General features: G+C 40.3%; 1 protein-coding gene across 1 annotated transcript; it reads left to right on the forward strand.

Moving 5' to 3' along the window:
• The first annotated feature begins 5,860 nt into the window (after positions 1–5,860).
• LOC117466640 (sorting nexin-4-like) lies at positions 5,861–17,162 on the forward strand. The gene is made up of 14 exons (XM_034110012.1): positions 5,861–6,008; positions 6,819–6,943; positions 7,687–7,828; positions 8,209–8,358; positions 8,888–8,935; positions 9,164–9,219; positions 9,368–9,440; positions 10,202–10,263; positions 10,730–10,795; positions 10,913–11,002; positions 13,989–14,088; positions 14,529–14,674; positions 15,126–15,240; positions 15,422–17,162. The coding sequence occupies exons 1-14, from the start codon at positions 5,916–5,918 to the stop codon at positions 15,467–15,469; spliced, it is 1,314 nt and encodes a 437-aa protein (XP_033965903.1). The 5' UTR covers positions 5,861–5,915; the 3' UTR covers positions 15,470–17,162.
• Positions 17,163–18,070: the final 908 nt, after the last annotated feature.

Consider the following 18,070-nt stretch of genomic DNA (forward strand, 5'->3'; position numbering starts at 1 on the left):
CGCTCCGTGAGGCGGATGAGAAAATGTGCTCCGCTCGCGAAAATGCGCTCCGCTCGCTCTGATCGACGAGTGTAGATGCTGCGCATTATGTAGACCCTCCAGAAAAACGCGATTCTGCGATCGCAGAATTTTCCGCATAATCAGCAAAATGGCGCAGATTTTTAAAAAGCTGTATATTTATCAAAAGGCTGCATAATCCCCGCATTTTTCCACACAAAGTTGGAAAAAAAAGTTAACTCGTTTTGACGTGAAGTGGTGATGATGCGTGACGTCATCAGCTCGCGCATCACAGAAGGTAAACAACAACGTAGAGTGGATGTGTGGAGCTCACACGATGAAAAAATCTAATCCATCTCATTTACCGACGAACATTTCTGCTAAAGACCGGGCAAAGCAGTAACCCGATGTCTTGCATGAAAGTGGGGGGAAACTAATCTGCACCCCGTGCAACTGTGTGTTGATAAGAGAACATCGACGGTGACGACCCACTTTGATTTATTCAAAGATTCGAAAATGCTTTCTGCTGCTGCGGACAAGAAAGCCAAACAACTCACGTTCACCCGAGGCATCAACCTCCAAAACCCTTTCGAGGGCTACAAGAAACGAAGTGAATAGCCTACAAGATTGAAGCTGGTCAGATAACGAACGAGTAAATGAAAACAGAATTGTGTGTGTGTGTGTGTGTGTGTGTGTGTGTGTGTGTGTGTGTGTGTGTGTGTGTGTGTGTGTGTGTGTGTGTGTGTGTGTGTGTGTGTGTGTGTGTGAGATTAAAATACCCCAATTGCTTTTACAATAAATAAACATTTAATGTGTTTAATTGAATAGTAAAGGGGTTTAACGTTAGTGGCAGGTTGTGTGTGAGAGAGAATAAATAAATAAGACAGCCCAATATTTATTTTTTCCGCATATTTCCCAACTTTCCGCATATTTTGCAACTTCCCGCAATTTCACCGCATAAAATCACATAAAACCCCGCATGTTTGATCGCATAATCTAGGATTTTTGCCCGCGTTTTTCTGGAGGGTCTAATTATGGACACAAGCGATTTTCACCCATTTATTAATTATATGTTTTACATTTGATAACACCAATGTGTTTAATACTGGCAACTTCTAATTGTGGGAAAAACGAGACGTCCCATAGAACATTTTGCGAAACACAATAGCCAGCATGTGTAGTTCTGGGGGGGCGTTCAATTCCAGTTTTGGATAGTCTGGCGTGGTTTCTTTCCATTTCAAACAGCTGTTTGACGCTCGTTGTAACCTTGGCGCACTGCCACTCCAACATCCAATCCCAGAGTTTGAAGATTAATCACGGGGACTGTAGTCCTAAACGATAGCTGGGGATTATGGGTAGTGTAGTGTCTTCGGCCATCCTAAACTCAGAAATGTTGACAATCGCAATGATGCTCGAAATGTCCCTTATAGGCCTACGTCTGTTTCCGGTTATTTTTATTTTGAAATTCAGTTCCTGACGGATGCCAAAAAAGCTCGAGATTATGGAATTAAACCAATAAATAAAAGCAAGGATAATTGTGTGTTATTGGTGAGTAAATAACAGTGTGTTATTTTGAAAAGAATAACAAATTAGAAGGAAAAAAAGATTTAAAAAATACAGATTTCAGTATCCTGAGGCTCTGAGCCCCATTTATTTTCCTCACAGACGGCAACAAAAGTCCAAAATGATACGATTTAAAATAAAAGCAATACTTGTGGCTTGATATTGAGTAAGAACATGTTTTTATGAACCACACAGCTTCCGGTCTTCCACGACCCGACCGGAGAAAAAGAGCACGAAACACATTAACAGTAGAAATACATTGCTTTTAAAATCGTGCTGTGCAACACGATAAAAAGGGGGAAATCGTGTTGGTGAACACGAATCAATAGATTAAAAATCGTGTTGGTGAACACGAAATGCCATGAGACTGGGTTGGAGTGTGGGACAGTGTGTGTGTGTTGTACAGTGCGTAGATGCGGCGGACAGACGGGTCTCAGTTGGTTTGGTGTGCTTACTTTTAATACTTTACAGTACAACTTTTGGCCCGTAATTTAAATTCCCCATTTCAGCGACCAGAGAGAGGGGGGGGGGATATATCCAGTCTCTGATTGTGTTACGTTATTATGAGAGTGCTCAGTGCTCTCATACTTGTTTGATTCTGAAATTGTATATATTTATATACATATATGTGTGTGTATATGTCCGCATCTGTAGCCTGTTATTGTCTCATTATACCGCACTGTGAATGAATTAAAAGTAAATATATAAGTCATCATGAACACATCTGTCCATCAGACAGAGGGCTGCTGTGCTGTGCCTCCTGTCATCATTAATGGACGTCTCTTTAAAATGACCGCTCAGAGGAGAGGAGTTCTCATTTCTCTAACCGCCTGCTGCTTCCACTCCTCTCTCCTCGGTTCCCCTCCTCAGTCCTCCGCTCGCATCTCCTGTGGGTGCAGTAGCGGTTCTAGACCAATTTGACAGGGGGGGCCACTGGGGGGCCAGTTATTTTCTGAGGGTGGCATAATAAATGCAGGACGAAAAAGAGAACTAGACAGTATGAAGTAATTGCGCATACGAAAACAATGCAATACAGTTATTGGTATTTGTTTCAGTACACTTATTTATTTTAGATAGATCTTATAGTTATTACTGTTAGCTTCAGCTTAAGTTATAGTGCAATGTTTGCACTAACACCATATTTATATAAAAATAAAGGCAATGAACAGTTACATCTCTACTTTACATAAGGGTGTCTGCACAATGAGAGACCCAGCGGATAGTGATTTTTTGTTAATACTTTGTTTTATTTTTCTCATTAAAATATGAGTCGTTGCATTTGAGTCCAGTATTTTTGTACCCCGTTCTAACAATGACCACACATTTAATTTATTGTTTTCTATATATATATATATAATATGTGCCATGTATATATAATATGTGCCAAACACTCTGATTTTGTGAACGGGTGTGTCAATGCAGGTGCATTTAAAAAAAGTGCAGACCTGTAATGAGGACCCAGCTCTGAAGAATAACACAAGTGTTAACCTAAAGCAAAACTACAGGAAGTAAGCTAAGTCGCTTCAGCTGATCCAAACTACAGGAAGTACTTGAGGAGTAGTGGAAACAAGACTGCACTGTGCATGTTTGTGAGCAACTACATTGTCACTGCTGCCCCACAGAGACTACATTCGGGATTTGACGAAGGGGAGGAGGTGAAGAGTATCTGCACAGCAGGAGTCAGCAGTTTGACATCACTGTACATTGATCAGGAGGAGGCAAACACAAGGATGATGCTCCATGCCATACATCTTGCAGAGTCATATTCCCGCATCATTGTGAGGTCTGATGATACAGATGTGGAAGTACTGCTCATATATTATGCAAGCAAATACATGTTTGGTTCATAGAGTAGATGCATGCAGGCCATGGAATGAGAGAGAGATATGTCCCCATCAACACCATATGTGAGAAAATTGGAAAAGACATGTAGTGAAGCTGACAATTGAGCGGCCCGACCAAGCAAGGAGGCAGATGCAGAACTTCCAAAAATATAACCCGGTGTGGGCATTTATTAAAACATGAACACATTACACACACAGCCTCAATCCTGCTGCTGCTGTTCACGTGAGCACAGCCTGCAGCCACCAGGATCTCACACACACACACACACACACACACACACACACACACACACACACACACACACACACACACACACACACACACACACACACACACACACACACACACACACACACACACACACACACACACACACACACACACACACACACACACACACACACACACACACACACACACACAGAGCCTAAATACCCACGCACACTAATCAGCAATTAAACACAGGTGAGGGGGGAGGAGACAACACAGGGCACCAGGTGCACACAATCCAGCAACAGACATAACGGGAGGGGGAACACTTTTCAAACACAAACATATAACTGAACAGAAGTACACACATACAAACCCAACTAAATGCAGTCAGCACTTGAACAATTAATGCCACTTAACGCTATGATGTCTACACCACCCCCACATATTATTTGCACCCGGATTATTCTTAACCGCTGTCAATCTACACAAACCAACACTTTCGCCGCTCTTGCTATCACTCCCCTTTCTTTCCAGGTGGAGCCGAGAGCCCGACCAGCGTCTGCCAGACAATTAATACGGTTTAATCCTTTAATAAATACTATCTCAATAATTAGTATAAATTATATAAAATGTGCAAATATGCCATGCCAAACGGTACTGTGCAATCACGCTAATAAAGTGCAAAACTGTTCACTAAAGTGCTGAGTTACAAGGCCCGAAGCCGTCAATCCACAGTGACGAAGTTACCTTCGTCACACATGTCTAACTGTCAGTGTCTACCAGCATGTCATGCACTCACTGGCTGTGGCACAACAAGTAGTTTGTACAGAATAGGAAAGACAATCAGAATTCACCTAACTCAAGACCCATCTCAGTGAGCTCAAAGATCTGGCCCATGTTGGACTCTCTGCCAGCTTGGAAGAGTCTTTGCCAGTCGCAAGAGAATTTGCGCTTCTGCTATATGGAAAAAGGAAATTGGACTGATGTGCACAAACTTGGATGAACTGAGGTTCATAATTGCATCAGCAACAGATGCAGCCTCGGAAAATCTGCCGCCAACAGAGGATGCATTTCAACAACATGTAAAGAGCAATGTTTCAGACAGCGATATGGTGTCACAGCCCGAACCCGAACCCTTGTTATGGAGTTCTGTTGGCAAGGGGGGGATTGTCAGAGATGGGTCATTAAACCAGTGCTATTTACAAAACCCCCAGCACCTACAGAAGTGAGACACATTACTCACTTGTATTGCAAAGATGCAAAGTGTGGAGAGAGTGGAAAGTGCCAGTGCCTCTCTGTTGGCCTTCCCTGTATACGGAGTTCTGCACCTGCTGTGCACAATGTCAAAATGTGTCCCCCAACGTTTCTGAGGAACCTGACATTTAACATTCTATTCTAGTATCTATATACTTGACCTCTCACAGAATTATTTGATGATTTGTATACTGTACTTTGAATTAAGTTTCCAGTTTCAATAACACCTGTGCTATTTACACCTATGTTTTAGAGGCTTGCAATTTAGAACTAATACACTTTATGTTATTGGGTTACACTTATTCTGACTATTTGGTGATGTAGTTCAGCCACCTGGTATTTCCCTCTCCAAATATGATGACCATCAGAGTGAGCATTCTTATAGGCTATTGCCACTTCTCCCCCATTCGGAATGTTACTGTATCAGAGAAGAGGTAAGCCTATGCCTACATCAATCTCATTTGCAATATAACTAATGGTATATTTTTTAGGGATTTCTGTTTTTCTGATAAATGAGAGAAAAGTGATTGAGTCCTAGTTCCTATCACCAAAAAGTACAATTTCCGTCTAAACTAAAGCTAAGTTTACCGGACTATAATTCAGTATTCTTTTAGGTAAATAATTGTCAGACTATTTGGTGATGTAGGACAGCCACCTGGTTCATACCTCAGCAAATCTGAAGAGGAAAAGAGTGATCCTTCTTAAGTTATGGGCTTTTTTGTCACCTTTCCCATATTCGGCCTGGTCTAATTTGGCTCTTTTTCAGGGATTGGGGTAGTTCTAAAGAACAAGCAAACAAATAATTTTGTCCCCCAAAATAAAATTTGACAACAATCAATTTCATTAATGGGAGACCCTAAAGATAAGAAAAATCATTGTTGTGTTTTGTTCTACCTCGGGTAGGGGTATCAGAACAGCTGAGGGCCCTTCCTGTTAGACTATAAAGTGATCACTGGCCTGAGTCCTAGACGCGCATGCGCATACCAAAGGAACCACTGCTCTGCCAGCTCAGCTGACAACAGCAGCAGCTCGGTAGCCGGGGGATGATGGCAGACTCTGGAAGTAACGAAGAAGTGGCTGTGATCGGTAACACCGACATCACTTCAACAGAAACCGAGAGCAACATTATCAACACGGTCGTACATTTTCTAATTCTCTTTGACAAGCATTGTTGGAGTTATTATGTCTGTTTTAACAAGTGAAAACTTTCCCAATCAGGCCTAACGTTCACGTTATGTTAGCTAACCAAAGTGGAGTTTAGTGATTTAATCAAACGAGAGTTTTCCACTTACCTCTACAAAGAGCATTTACAATGTTTAAAACTTTACCTGGCTTCAAAGCTAAAACGAGCTAGTAGTTCTGCGGTTAAGGTAACAACGCTAGCCAGAGTCCTGTTGCTAACAGTTGTTTGAAGCTACTTTGTAAACTTTACTCCTGATGTTAGCTTGCAAGCTAGCAAATCTGAAGTTTAGTTTAGTCATAATTTGCCAGTACTATTGAGTTCAGTCTTTATTACACTGTATTCAAATAAGAAAGGCGCATTTCCGGATACACAAGCGACGCTTTTTTAGTCCTAAATAGTGGTTGTATTTTCACGTCTTGTGACCTGCATACGCCTGTCATACCCTTTGTAAAGAAGCAGGGTGTTGCAGTAATATGACGTTACCTTGAGTTGCAAAACAGCTGTATGTTGCTCTGTGTCCATCTGGTGCTCTGCTCCATAGTCTCTTAGGATGGGATTGCATATAACTTTATTGTCCACCAGAGTGAAAAGGTGTCTAATTTCTCCCTTAATCCCTGTAAACCCTACTCTAGCACACACCTTTCTGTTCACCTGATGTAGTTGTTTATGATGTTTCCCCTTATATTTGACACATACCTTTTGTATCTTTCATTGACTGCATTGTTTTCTAATGCTAACACACGAAATGTCCTTGTCTGTGTAGATGGTGGAACGAGGGACAGCTCTGTTGAGGAAAATGGAGATAAATGTGGCAGAAGCAGAGAAGAGAACAGGGAAAAACACCGTTAACATGCAGGAAACTTATACTGTCTACCTCATAGAAACACGGTAAGCCAACAGCTGTCTGGTTACTGCCGGCTTTTATGTGATTTTGTTGTTTCTGAAAACAAAAAAGTGGTATAAAGTTTCAGTTTATTGGTACTAATTGTGAAATTAGTGTAAATGCATATGCAAAATGAAAGAACAGCAGTGACAGGAAGAGTGGAGTAGGACCGTTTACTCCTACACTTCATCAATATAAAAGCCCACAGGACATATTTGATTCATCTTCCATCATTTATTTCTAAGTGTCCTTAAAGTAATTAAGTGAAATAGTTCCTTGAAGGTTTGCAATTTGGCCACCACAAACAGGACTGGGCTTCTCTGGGTATATTTAATTTGATTACTTGATTGGATTTTAATGCTACTTCAGCTGTGAGTTGATTGCTCAAAGATAAAATAACCTTATTTAAATGTTAGTTAAACGAAACAAAATCAGGGAGCAGAATAGCTTTCACTGATTACTTCACTACCCATTTCATTACTTGACTGTTCAGTTGGCGCTAAGGTAGCTCTCTGAATTCCAATTAAGTATTTTATCCACTTGTGCTGATGCTTTTAAAAGGTTTTAACAATGCCTCTGACAAGATTATTCTCCCCCACCATTTCTCAGAAAAGCCAATAGGCAATCTCAAAGGTAGATGTGGTACATTGCTCATGCTATCTCAGGTTTCTTTGAACAAGAACAGTTGATCCATTTCTACGATGACGCCTGATAATACTACTGTTTATTCCCATGCCTCTGTCTGCAGGCCAGCTGAAACTGTTCCAGGTGGGGGGGCGCCTGCAGCACCTGACACTCTGTGGAGACGCTACAGTGAGTTTGAATTACTCAGAACATTCCTCCTGGTCACCTACCCCTACATCATCATCCCTCCACTCCCGGAGAAAAGGGTAAGTGACTCATAATGTGGGTGGGAGAAATATTTGAATAAATTAAAAAAGATGAATTACATGAAATGATTTGCTGGGTATCACTAAGGACTTTTGGTGGAAGTTAATGACATGTATTTAGTCTTAAAGTTCACCTATTATGCAAAATCCACTTGTTCCTGTCTTCTATACATAAACATGTGTCCCCTCTGTGTAAAGAGATTCTGAAAGTTTTTGTCCTGATCCATTTATATAAAAGCCTGTCCGAAAATGAGCTGATCAGATTTTGGCCACTCTATGATGTCATAACGATTTTTTGGCTTGTGTAACCATTAGCCAATCAGCAACCAAGGTAACACCAGTTACACTTTTTATTTTATTTCCTTTATTACCTGTTTTAGGCGGAGTTTCAGTGGCACAAGCTGGCAGCAGACAACCTGGACCCAGACTTTGTTGAGCGACGGAGGGTCGGTCTGGAAAACTTCCTGCTGCGTGTTGCATCACATCCTGTCGTTTCCAATGACAAGATCTACTTCCTATTTCTGACAGAGGTTAGCACTCAACCATGATGTTTTACACATCGCATTGAATTATTCTGCAGTTCCTTTGCGAGAATGCACTCTTGTCGTCTTCCAGTCATTTCCATATTATTAAAATTCTTCTGCAAAATAATGACTGAAGATACAGACAAAGAAGTGTGAAAGAGAAACTCCAGTCAGAAGAGATATCACACTGAAAAACTGCACACACTGATGTCATTAAAAAGAATGAGAGGAATTGAAAGGGCCAAATAATTCAAACTAGCACTTTCTATTTTGCTGTATGTCTCATAGTATGGAAATGACGGTTGCCCTGTTAAACTTTCACATGCAAAAAATGCATTGTGTGCAGCATTTTGACACTTGATACACCTTTTAATTGAACTTCCATACTTGTGTTTCTCCCTGTAACCCGTAGCCCCATGCTTAGTCCAGCGCAACATCTTGTGGTGTTTTGTTTTAGTGTAATTGTCTGCTGAAAAGCTCCATTCAAACAATGTGGTTCATGTGTCCGTCATCTGTCAATCTTCTGTTCTCTCAGGAGAAAGGATGGAGGGAGGCGGTTTTGGAGACGGGATTCCAGGATAAGGTATGCAGTTAATTTGACTTTACAATGTCTCCTCCACACTTGATTGGGATAATACATTGCCTAATTATTTTTACAAACACTCCTCAAGTTCCTCCTTGCTGGATTGCTTGACTGAGAATCGTTCTTTAGAAATACGATGTCTGTCCTTTTTCTATTAAAGTAGAACTTGATCATATGTGTGCAACTTTATACATTTTCCGTTAACTTGTTTTATTCTTTTCCACCCAGGTTGACTCCAGACTAAAGTCTCTGAGTGCCATGTTCAGAGTCAAGAACCCTGACAAGTAAGTGCAATACAAACAAAGATGATTTTTTCTTGTTTTACTTTCATTGGTTTGCCTGTGAAAGATGTTGGCAGGATATGAACAAAAAGGAACGTGTGGTTTTGGTTAAACACTGTTTGATTTATGATCCATGTGTTGTGTTTTCCAGGCGATTCACAGCAATGAAACAATACAGTGATGAACTGAACACTGTCATCTCTCAGTTACTGAGGGTGCGGGCGGTGAGTTCAGCATGTGCAAAACACACACATACACACACCTGCATTTAAATGTCTGTGTAGGTTCAGCCAGTCATTTACATTTTTTTTGCATACTCTTGTGTAACACCGGCATCCATATTTCACTGACATCTGCTGACACCAGAGGTCGCGTTAACCAAATATTTTCCGTCGATGACGGATTTTTTTTAACAATGACGGACAAATCTGAAAGCAGTCCGTCATTTTGACAGATTAGAACAAACTCGGAACAGCGCCAAAGTTTCCCCGCAGCGAGGCTCCGGTGTTATGCCGTGTTATGCATGCCCTCCAAAAAGGAAATCATACCGTTTCCAAACCTAACTGTGCCGTACAGATCATTGAAATGTCTGAGTTTTGGCTTTACGCTGTGCAGGTGCACCAGCCATGCATAACACGGCGCATGTGAACTGTCGAACCCCCCCGTTGACAGTTCACGAGCATGCTTCCCCCCCTCGTCAGAGTTGTGTAAAGGCCGACGGGTAATTCTGGATTTTGACAGAAGTTTTACGATCCTGTCCGTCAAAATGACGGGCAGCGAAAAAGTCTAGTGCAACCTCTGGCTGACACACAGTTTAGTGTCCGCAGCATGCTAGATTTTTTACTTTCTTCAATTACTTCATCTCCAACTTTGTCTTATTGAGAAAGTAGTTCACCGTCAGCTTTTTTTTTCAGTCGCTTCTGCCTCTGGATTATTTTTTTGACGAGCCATGACATAATAATGAATTCAATGTCTTTTATTTTAGAGAGTAGCAGACAGGCTGTATGGAGTCTACAAGGTCCACGGTAACTACGGCAGAGTATTTAGGTGAGAAACATTCTTTTTTAAATTTTTAAAACATTTTTTTTAATAAAGCATAAAGGGCTCCGAGTTCAAATTTAAAAGACCTTACATGCACATCCAATGCCTCTTACCCCTCTGCATATACAGTTACTATATCTCAGGACTTGATTAATAACTGAAGAAAGCTAAATGAAATATTCCTTTTAAAGTTTGGGTTAATATTTAAACTTTTTTAATAAACTTCGTAGGGAACAGTGTTGACCCAAACACATACTGACAGAGCCCAGCCTTAATCTGCATTATAAAAGCATAAATAAACCTGATGAATTACAACAAAATACAAATGCTTAATATATTCAGAGACAAATGCTACCACAAAAAGCTGTGTTTTTATTTGGATTACTTGTAAGAAAAAGTACTGATGTTTTATGACCTGAAAGAGAGAACTGTCGAGTTAACCTCAGGTATGCCTGACTTGTTGTGTCTGTAGCGAGTGGAGTGCTATTGAAAAAGAGATGGGAGACGGGCTGCAGAGTGCTGGCCACCACATGGACACGTAAGTAGACTTAAGAGGCACTTCAACTAGTGTACCCTCTTACACACTCAGAGTATACCTTACATTCTCACCCATAGTGCTCTTTTTGCATTGGTTCATTTATATACATGACAACAGGTATGCTGCACAAATAGATGACATTCTGGAGGAGGAAGAACACTATGCAGACCAGCTGAAAGAATACCTTTTCTACACTGACGCCGTCAGGTAAGTCTTGTTTAACAGAGAGATATATCTACAGTGGAGGAAACAAGTATTTGATCCCTTGCAGATGTTGTAAGTTTGACCACTTACAAAGAAATTAGCCGTCTATAATTGTAATAGTAGGTTTATTTTAAGAGTAAGAATATCAAAAATAAAATCCAGAAATTAACATTATATAAAAATTGATTTGCATTTAACTGTGGGAAATAAATATTTGATTGGTGGAGCCAGTGACCTAAGATTTTCATCGTTATAACTACACTGTAGCTATGTATGTATGACTAATAAAAGCCTTGAACCTTGAAAACATGTCTTAGTACTTGATGGAGAAACCCTTGTTGGACAGCACAGAGGTCAGACGTTTCTTGTAGTTGGTCACCAGGTTTGTGCACATCTCAGGAGGTATGTTGGTCCACTCCTCTCTGAAGATCTTACTCAAATCCTTCAGGTTTTGAGGCTGAGGCTTGGCATCTCCAAACTTCAGCTCCCTCCATAGATTTTCTATGGGATTAAGGTCCGGAGACTGGCTAGACCATTCTATCACCTAAATGTGCTTCTTCTTTAGCTACTCCTGTGTTGCCTTGGCCGTATGTCAAGGTTCCTGCTGGAAGACCCATCCATGACCCATTTCCAGAGTCCTTGCTGGGGGAAGGAGGCTATCCGCCAACATTTCACGGTACATGACCCCGTCCATCCTATCCTCGATGCAGGAAGACGTCCTGTCCCCTTAGCAGAGAAACACCCCAAAGCAGAATGTTTCCACCTCCATGCCTGACGGTGGGGATGGTGTTCTGGGGTTATAGTCAGCATCTCTCTTCCTCCAAACACGGCATGTCGAGTTGATCTTGATTTTGGTCTCATCTGACCACATCATCTTCTCCTAAACCTTCTCTGAATCATTCAGATGTTAATTGTCAAAATTCAGACGGGCCTTTCATGTTCTTCTTGAGGAGGGGACCTTGCGGGCGCTGCAGGGTTTGATCCATTATGGTGTTGAGTGTTACCAATAGTTATCTTGGTGACTGTGGTCCATCTGCCTTGAAATCATTAACAAGTTCCTCCCATGTAGTTCTTGGCTGATACCTCACCTTTCTCATGATCATCGATTCTCCATGGGGCGAGATCTTGTGTGGAGCCCCAGACCGAGGGCGATCGATGGTCATTTTGTCTTTCATCTATTTCTGAATAATGGCACCTTCTCTCCAAGCTGCTTTCTGGTGGTCTTGTAGCCAATCCCAGCCTTATCAGAGGGTGCGGACATCATAGGCACGTCCCTGAGGTCCTTAGACAGCTCTTTAGTCTTGCCCATGGTGGAGAGGTTGGAATCTGATGTATTGATTATGTGGACAGATGACTTTTATAAAGGTAACAAGTTCACATTAGGAGTACTTTCCTAAAGGAAATAGACTTGTGTAACCGGTCTGTGGGAGCCAGCATTCTTGTTGGTTGGAAGGGGATCAAATACTTATTTCCCACAGTTAAATGCAAATTAATTGATATCTCTTATCTATTCTTACTCTCACTGTTAAAATAAACCTACCATTACAATTATACACTGCTCATTTCTTTGTAAGTGGGCAAACTTACAAAATCTGCAAGGGATCAAATACTTGTTTCCTCCACTGTATAACTGGCCAATAGAATAGGCAGTCGTGTAATATGAGTGACATTAGCCAGCGCTCTTTATTAGCATTTGGTTTGAAAAAATATCACCATTTGGGTACCACTTTACAATAAGACTACCCTTATAAGGGGTTTATAATTAGGTTGTAAACACTTTATTAATCATTAAGAACCATTTATAAACCAGTCCTAACATAGTTTTCATACATCAACACAGGCTCACTATTTGGCAAGATGACTAAGCCTTATAATGGCTACTTAGCGAGAATCAACTCAGTGAGCAACAGATACCAAGGACGCTGGCTGTTGAAGAAGACGAAGTAAGCTAGGTAGCCAATATAAGGCTTAGCAGTACAGATAAATGTGGACTCACTATTTGGCAAGCCACCGGTCAGTTGCCCTGTTTATCTCATGTCTTATAAAAGCTTATTCATGATTTATAAAGTGTTCACAACCTAATTAATAAATGAATTGCAAACTACTCGTAAACCCTTTTATAAGGGGAGTCTTATTGTAAAGTGGTACCAATGTTTGTTATGTAGCTCACTCTCACCAACTATTTCGTCCATTGATTCAGTTTCTAACTAATATTCAAGAATACATACCAAATGTCCAGTGGTGACTGTAGACCTTTTCCATAGTAAATAAGATCAAACGATTGATTGAATCAACAACATGAATACATTTTGATGGAAGAAGTAGTTCAGGGTATTGTCTGACAAAGGTAATGTGAGGTATTGTAGAGATAACACCCTGACTTTTCCACTAAACATTTGGCGCATGGTTTTATGTTTTGTTAATCTTTTTCTATGTAAAGTCTTCAAGTAAAAAAAAAAGTATACTCTTGTCTGCTTCTGCCACATGTCGCCATTTGACTTGATCTTTATTCAAAACAAAGCAACACGCTGCAGCACACATGCAAATTGTCAATAGCAGATGTAAACCATCTTTCAGCAGAGCACATCATGCAGGCTTGTTCTGAACGAGCACTGATGCAGTGATTGGATGGAGTTCAGTGTCACATGCTGTTTATTAAGAGGCAGATGTAACAATCGGCTATGTCTAACTTTTGTATTGACGCTGATGGAAAAGTCATATCTGTTGACTGTTTGTCATATTAGCAGCAAAATGTAATAGGACTACACATATGGATGTTTTTTTAATTTAATTTCAAACCTTTATTTATACAGATAAATCCCATTGAGATCATTGATCTCTTTTTCAAGGGAGACCTGCTCAAGTAGTTCCACATGAAACATAAACAGAACAACAAAAGGACATCATACAGCATCATTTACATAATTATCCACATAAGCAGGTACCAATAGCTTCCGATTTAATGTTTCCATTTTGTTTGTTTGCGAAGGTCAGTATGTAAGAAACATGAGCTGATCCAGTATGAGTTGGAGATGGCAGCTCAGGAACTCGTCTCTAAGAAACAGCAGAGAGAAGAGCTGGCTACCGGGGTAAAGCACTCACTCACACACCCACTTATTATCTCTCACTTTCTCTCGCCCATTCTGGGCACATACACGTATGTGCTACACACACAATGACCGTGTCAAGTCAGTTGTCAAATTTACGGCTGATTGCACACAAATGATTTTGAATTTTGAACAGAATTAGGCAAGCGTTTAAAACACTTTTGTGGTCTGACTTGATGAAAACATCAGTAAATCAATTAATACTATACGATACGATACAGTCCCCGTAAGGACATTTGTTCTGGACTCACAATACACAGACGCACATACTGACAATGGTGCCCTATTGCACAGCCCTCATGGCCAACATTTAAAAAGTACATTTCATTACATGTGAGTGTTAAGAAGCTTAATGGACATAGGCAGGAATGAGTGCTTCTAGCGGTTCCTAATACTGTATGTGTGTTTCTGTGTTTGGGCAGACGGTACGTGTGTTTTCCCTGAAGGGCATGACCAGTAAACTGTTTGGCACGGAGAGCCAGGAGCAGAGGGAGAGCAGGCTGGCTGCTCTGGAGCAGAGCATCCAGGAGGGGGAGGAAGCGCTCAAGGAGAAGAACACGGAGTGCAAGTAAGCTCCACACTAATGTACCAATCTTCCACCTTTTCTAAATGATATGTATTCACCCACTCTTATTCTGCTCCTCTCACTATTTCCCTCCCTCTGAAAACACAGTATATCTTCTGGTTTTTAGTTTAGTTTTTAGGCCCTTATTTCTATAATAACTGTTTCATGCCTCAGACAGAAAACTATACATTGGAAGAGTTCCTAAGAAGAGACAATATTATCGAAAACAGACGTATACATTTTCGGACCACACATCGATGGTTAGAGCTACTCCCTTATAGTCTGAATTTGTTCTCAGGTAGACCAGGGCAAGACACCAGGAATAATTGTGTATGAGTAATAACACATTAGTAATTTTGAGAACAAAAAGACAACCACATAGTTTTCCCCCTATGCCTTCTATTCTCCCTCCACCAGCTCTTTCACAGTGGTTCCTTTGTGTTTGTGTCTTCAGAGAGTTTGTTCAAATGGCCTGGCAAGACATTGAACGTTTTAAGGAGCAGAAGGACAAAGACCTGCGTGAAGCACTAATCAGCTATGCCATAATGCAGATCAGCACGTGTAAAAAGGTATGGGATTCTTTTCTATAATGTCTTTTTTCTTGTATAATTGCCTACTTAAAAATGCCAGGCATCTCGTGATGTTGATTTCTCAGCAGTAAAGCTCCCAATCTGTTTTTCTAATTAAAAAAAGCTGTCGTGTTTTTGCTTTCTTTCTCATCTGTTCTCTCTCAATGCACCACTTTCTCAGGGAATCCAGGTGTGGTCCAACGCCAAGGACTGTTTCAACAAAATGTGAGCCGCTCTCCAGCCATTCACTCTCTTGAAACAAAACAATAGTCAATCACATTTTCCAGAGTGGGACCAGCAACCAATCCTTAAACTGCCTTCAAATGGAGATGGAACACAGGAGCCTTAATACTGCCCTCACTTTGTTAGCTACGCTGAATGATTCTGTTTCTTTGTCACTCTCTTTCCGTCTCACACACGTGCACACACACATTCATTTAGAGACAGTTTCCATGTCAGTCCCAGCTGTCCTAACAGCCTCATTCTGCTGATGTGGTTTTCAGACTCCACACGATCCAAGTCTTCAATACTTTTTTCCTCTTTTTTGAAAAACTCACATCACGAACAAGAGGAAACTCCTGCACTAATAATAATGCATGATGATTGCACATTGGGAATGGCTGTGCAATGAATTTGGGTTGTTACAATTATCTCTCATCCTTAAAATATGGAAAATGTAAAAGATCATGCTCTCTCTTATGTTTTAAAAGGAGGTAAAGAGTGAAAAATACAGCACCAAGCTTGTTTGAATTAGAAATCTAAAGGATATCATTTTATGTTGATTAGAATGGCATTTAAATGTTCTTTCAGCAAGCCAAGAGCATCTATAACCTATGTCCCTGGGCCTTCCTTAATGCAGCAGAGCTATGCATTGAGATAACGGGACAGACATGCAGGTATCAATGTTAGAATTGTTGCCAGGAATAATGTTTTTCAAAATACTTCTACCACGACTTCTTCTCAGCCTCGAAAGAAGGTGTAATCCTTTGAAGTTCATAATAATCTCAGTGGCAGATAAATCAGAAACGGGAAGTCAGAATTGTGAGAAAAGGGGACAATAACCACACTTAAGGAAGTTACTACACATTAACTTCCTTTTTCTTCTTCATTTCCATTTCAGTCTTTATGCTGTTTTTGAACGACAGCCCACCAAAGTGCTTATGACCAAGAGCTAGTCTGTATATTACAGATCACGGGTGGGGAGCACAGGAGAGGTGTTGACAAGCTTTGGGCAGTTTGTTATATTGTTTTTGTTTCTTTTATGTGCCAAACGCAAATGACCAATAATAACATGCAGTCATGAAGGCCTCACTTAGGTTTTAGTTACTGTGGATGTTTTCTTTGAGGACTGAGACATGGCACTGCTACGAACTAACCAATCTGCAAACAATAGTGTTGTGAAACGCAACCGGTGCTGAAAATTGAATAATTGTGCCTTTTTCTTTGTTGTCGAGCTTTATTGCCTTAAAATGAACATGGGTTTTGTACAACAGGGGAGAGACAAAATGTGCCTCGCCCCTTTTTCTGATGTCAAGGTACTGCACTGAATACTAGACATGGGGTTTGATGCGCATGCCTCAGGTCAATGGTTCGGAAAAATACTGACCAAATATTGGAAACCTTTAACTACAAATACATCAGTAACTCAAATTCTCGCTAAATATATATGCTATAAACAATACATGTGCTACTCTCAATATCTATCTAAGGACAGATACGTGCAAAAGGGTCATGCAAAAGTTGTGCAGAGATGTGTTCTCTTTGCTATCCCTGCTCTTTCTTAACAAATCATCAGAAATACTCTAATTTCCCAAATCAAGGCTTTTTGTATTTGTATTAACTTGTTCAATAAGAGATTGTTTTAATGTTTATGTAATCATTGTGCTAAGACACTAATAAACAAATTTCTTTTTTAAAAACAATTTGCATTCCATTTGTATTCCATGTGAAAATGAGCAGAGTGGGACAAAATGTGCTGTTGCTGGTTTCACACTATGTACAGACTACATAGTCATAGCCAGGTTGCTTGATGACTTCCCATGGCGGGTTTTGTTTGTCTTTGTGGATTACAAGAAAATAAACTGTTGCGAAATGAGTGTTCTAAAGGGCAAACTGTTCTAATTAATCTGTTTCGAAGTAACACAGCATCACCCCTATGCAAAGCTTGCCTTTGTTTCCATGACACCTGTGGTAATGGTGTATGATTTAGATGGGCGTAACTGTGTGTTGATACCTGTCTACCAACATGCAAGAGATATCAAATCACACAGGAATAGTTTTTTTAGTTTACCAAAACAGTGAGAATATCAAGCAAAGCAATGCATCAACTACATGCATAATTCCTATGAATAAGGTTAAAGTTAGGTAGTAGGAAATACATTTGAGGTGAATAAGTTACTCATTTGATATGAGACCTTTGATTTGCTGTCTAATTTTAAGACATTAAAGTGTAACAAAAAAAAGGCTTTTAATTAAACTTAGTTCAATGTGTTTAATATTACGTGGTAGATGCCTCCCCTACCATTTATGATACAATAAAAAAGACTGCAGTGATTCAAAGATAATTGTACATGAATATATGAACGCCTCATCAAAGTCGTGACGTTGAACGCCTCCCATGCTTTAATGAAGGCGTGAACTGTAATATACATAATGAATGGCGCCCCCTGCCGATATATTCTAGTGAAAGCAGTTTAATTTGGCTCAGTTAACAAAGTGGTAATGAAAAGGAGAGGAGCCCGAGGAAAATAACATGATCTTTTCAGATCCACATTCTGTCTGGTTTGTATAGGTCATGGGGTTTTTACTCAAATAGAAACCTAACATTAAT

Source organism: Pseudochaenichthys georgianus, chromosome 21 (genome assembly GCF_902827115.2).
Source record: "Pseudochaenichthys georgianus chromosome 21, fPseGeo1.2, whole genome shotgun sequence".
NCBI classification, from domain to species: Eukaryota; Metazoa; Chordata; class Actinopteri; order Perciformes; family Channichthyidae; genus Pseudochaenichthys; species Pseudochaenichthys georgianus.

What these genes read in the sequence shown, in the direction of transcription:
- LOC117466640 (XM_034110012.1), top strand. Translation starts at nt 5,916, where the DNA reads ATGATGGCAGACTCTGGAAGTAACGAAGAAGTGGCTGTGATCGGTAAC. An exon ending in CTCCACTCCCGGAGAAAAGG is followed by an intron (nt 7,829 to 8,208) that starts GTAAGTGACTCA and finishes TACCTGTTTTAG; the next exon opens with GCGGAGTTTCAGTGGCACAA. An exon ending in GAGAAGAACACGGAGTGCAA is followed by an intron (nt 14,675 to 15,125) that starts GTAAGCTCCACA and finishes TTGTGTCTTCAG; the next exon opens with AGAGTTTGTTCAAATGGCCT.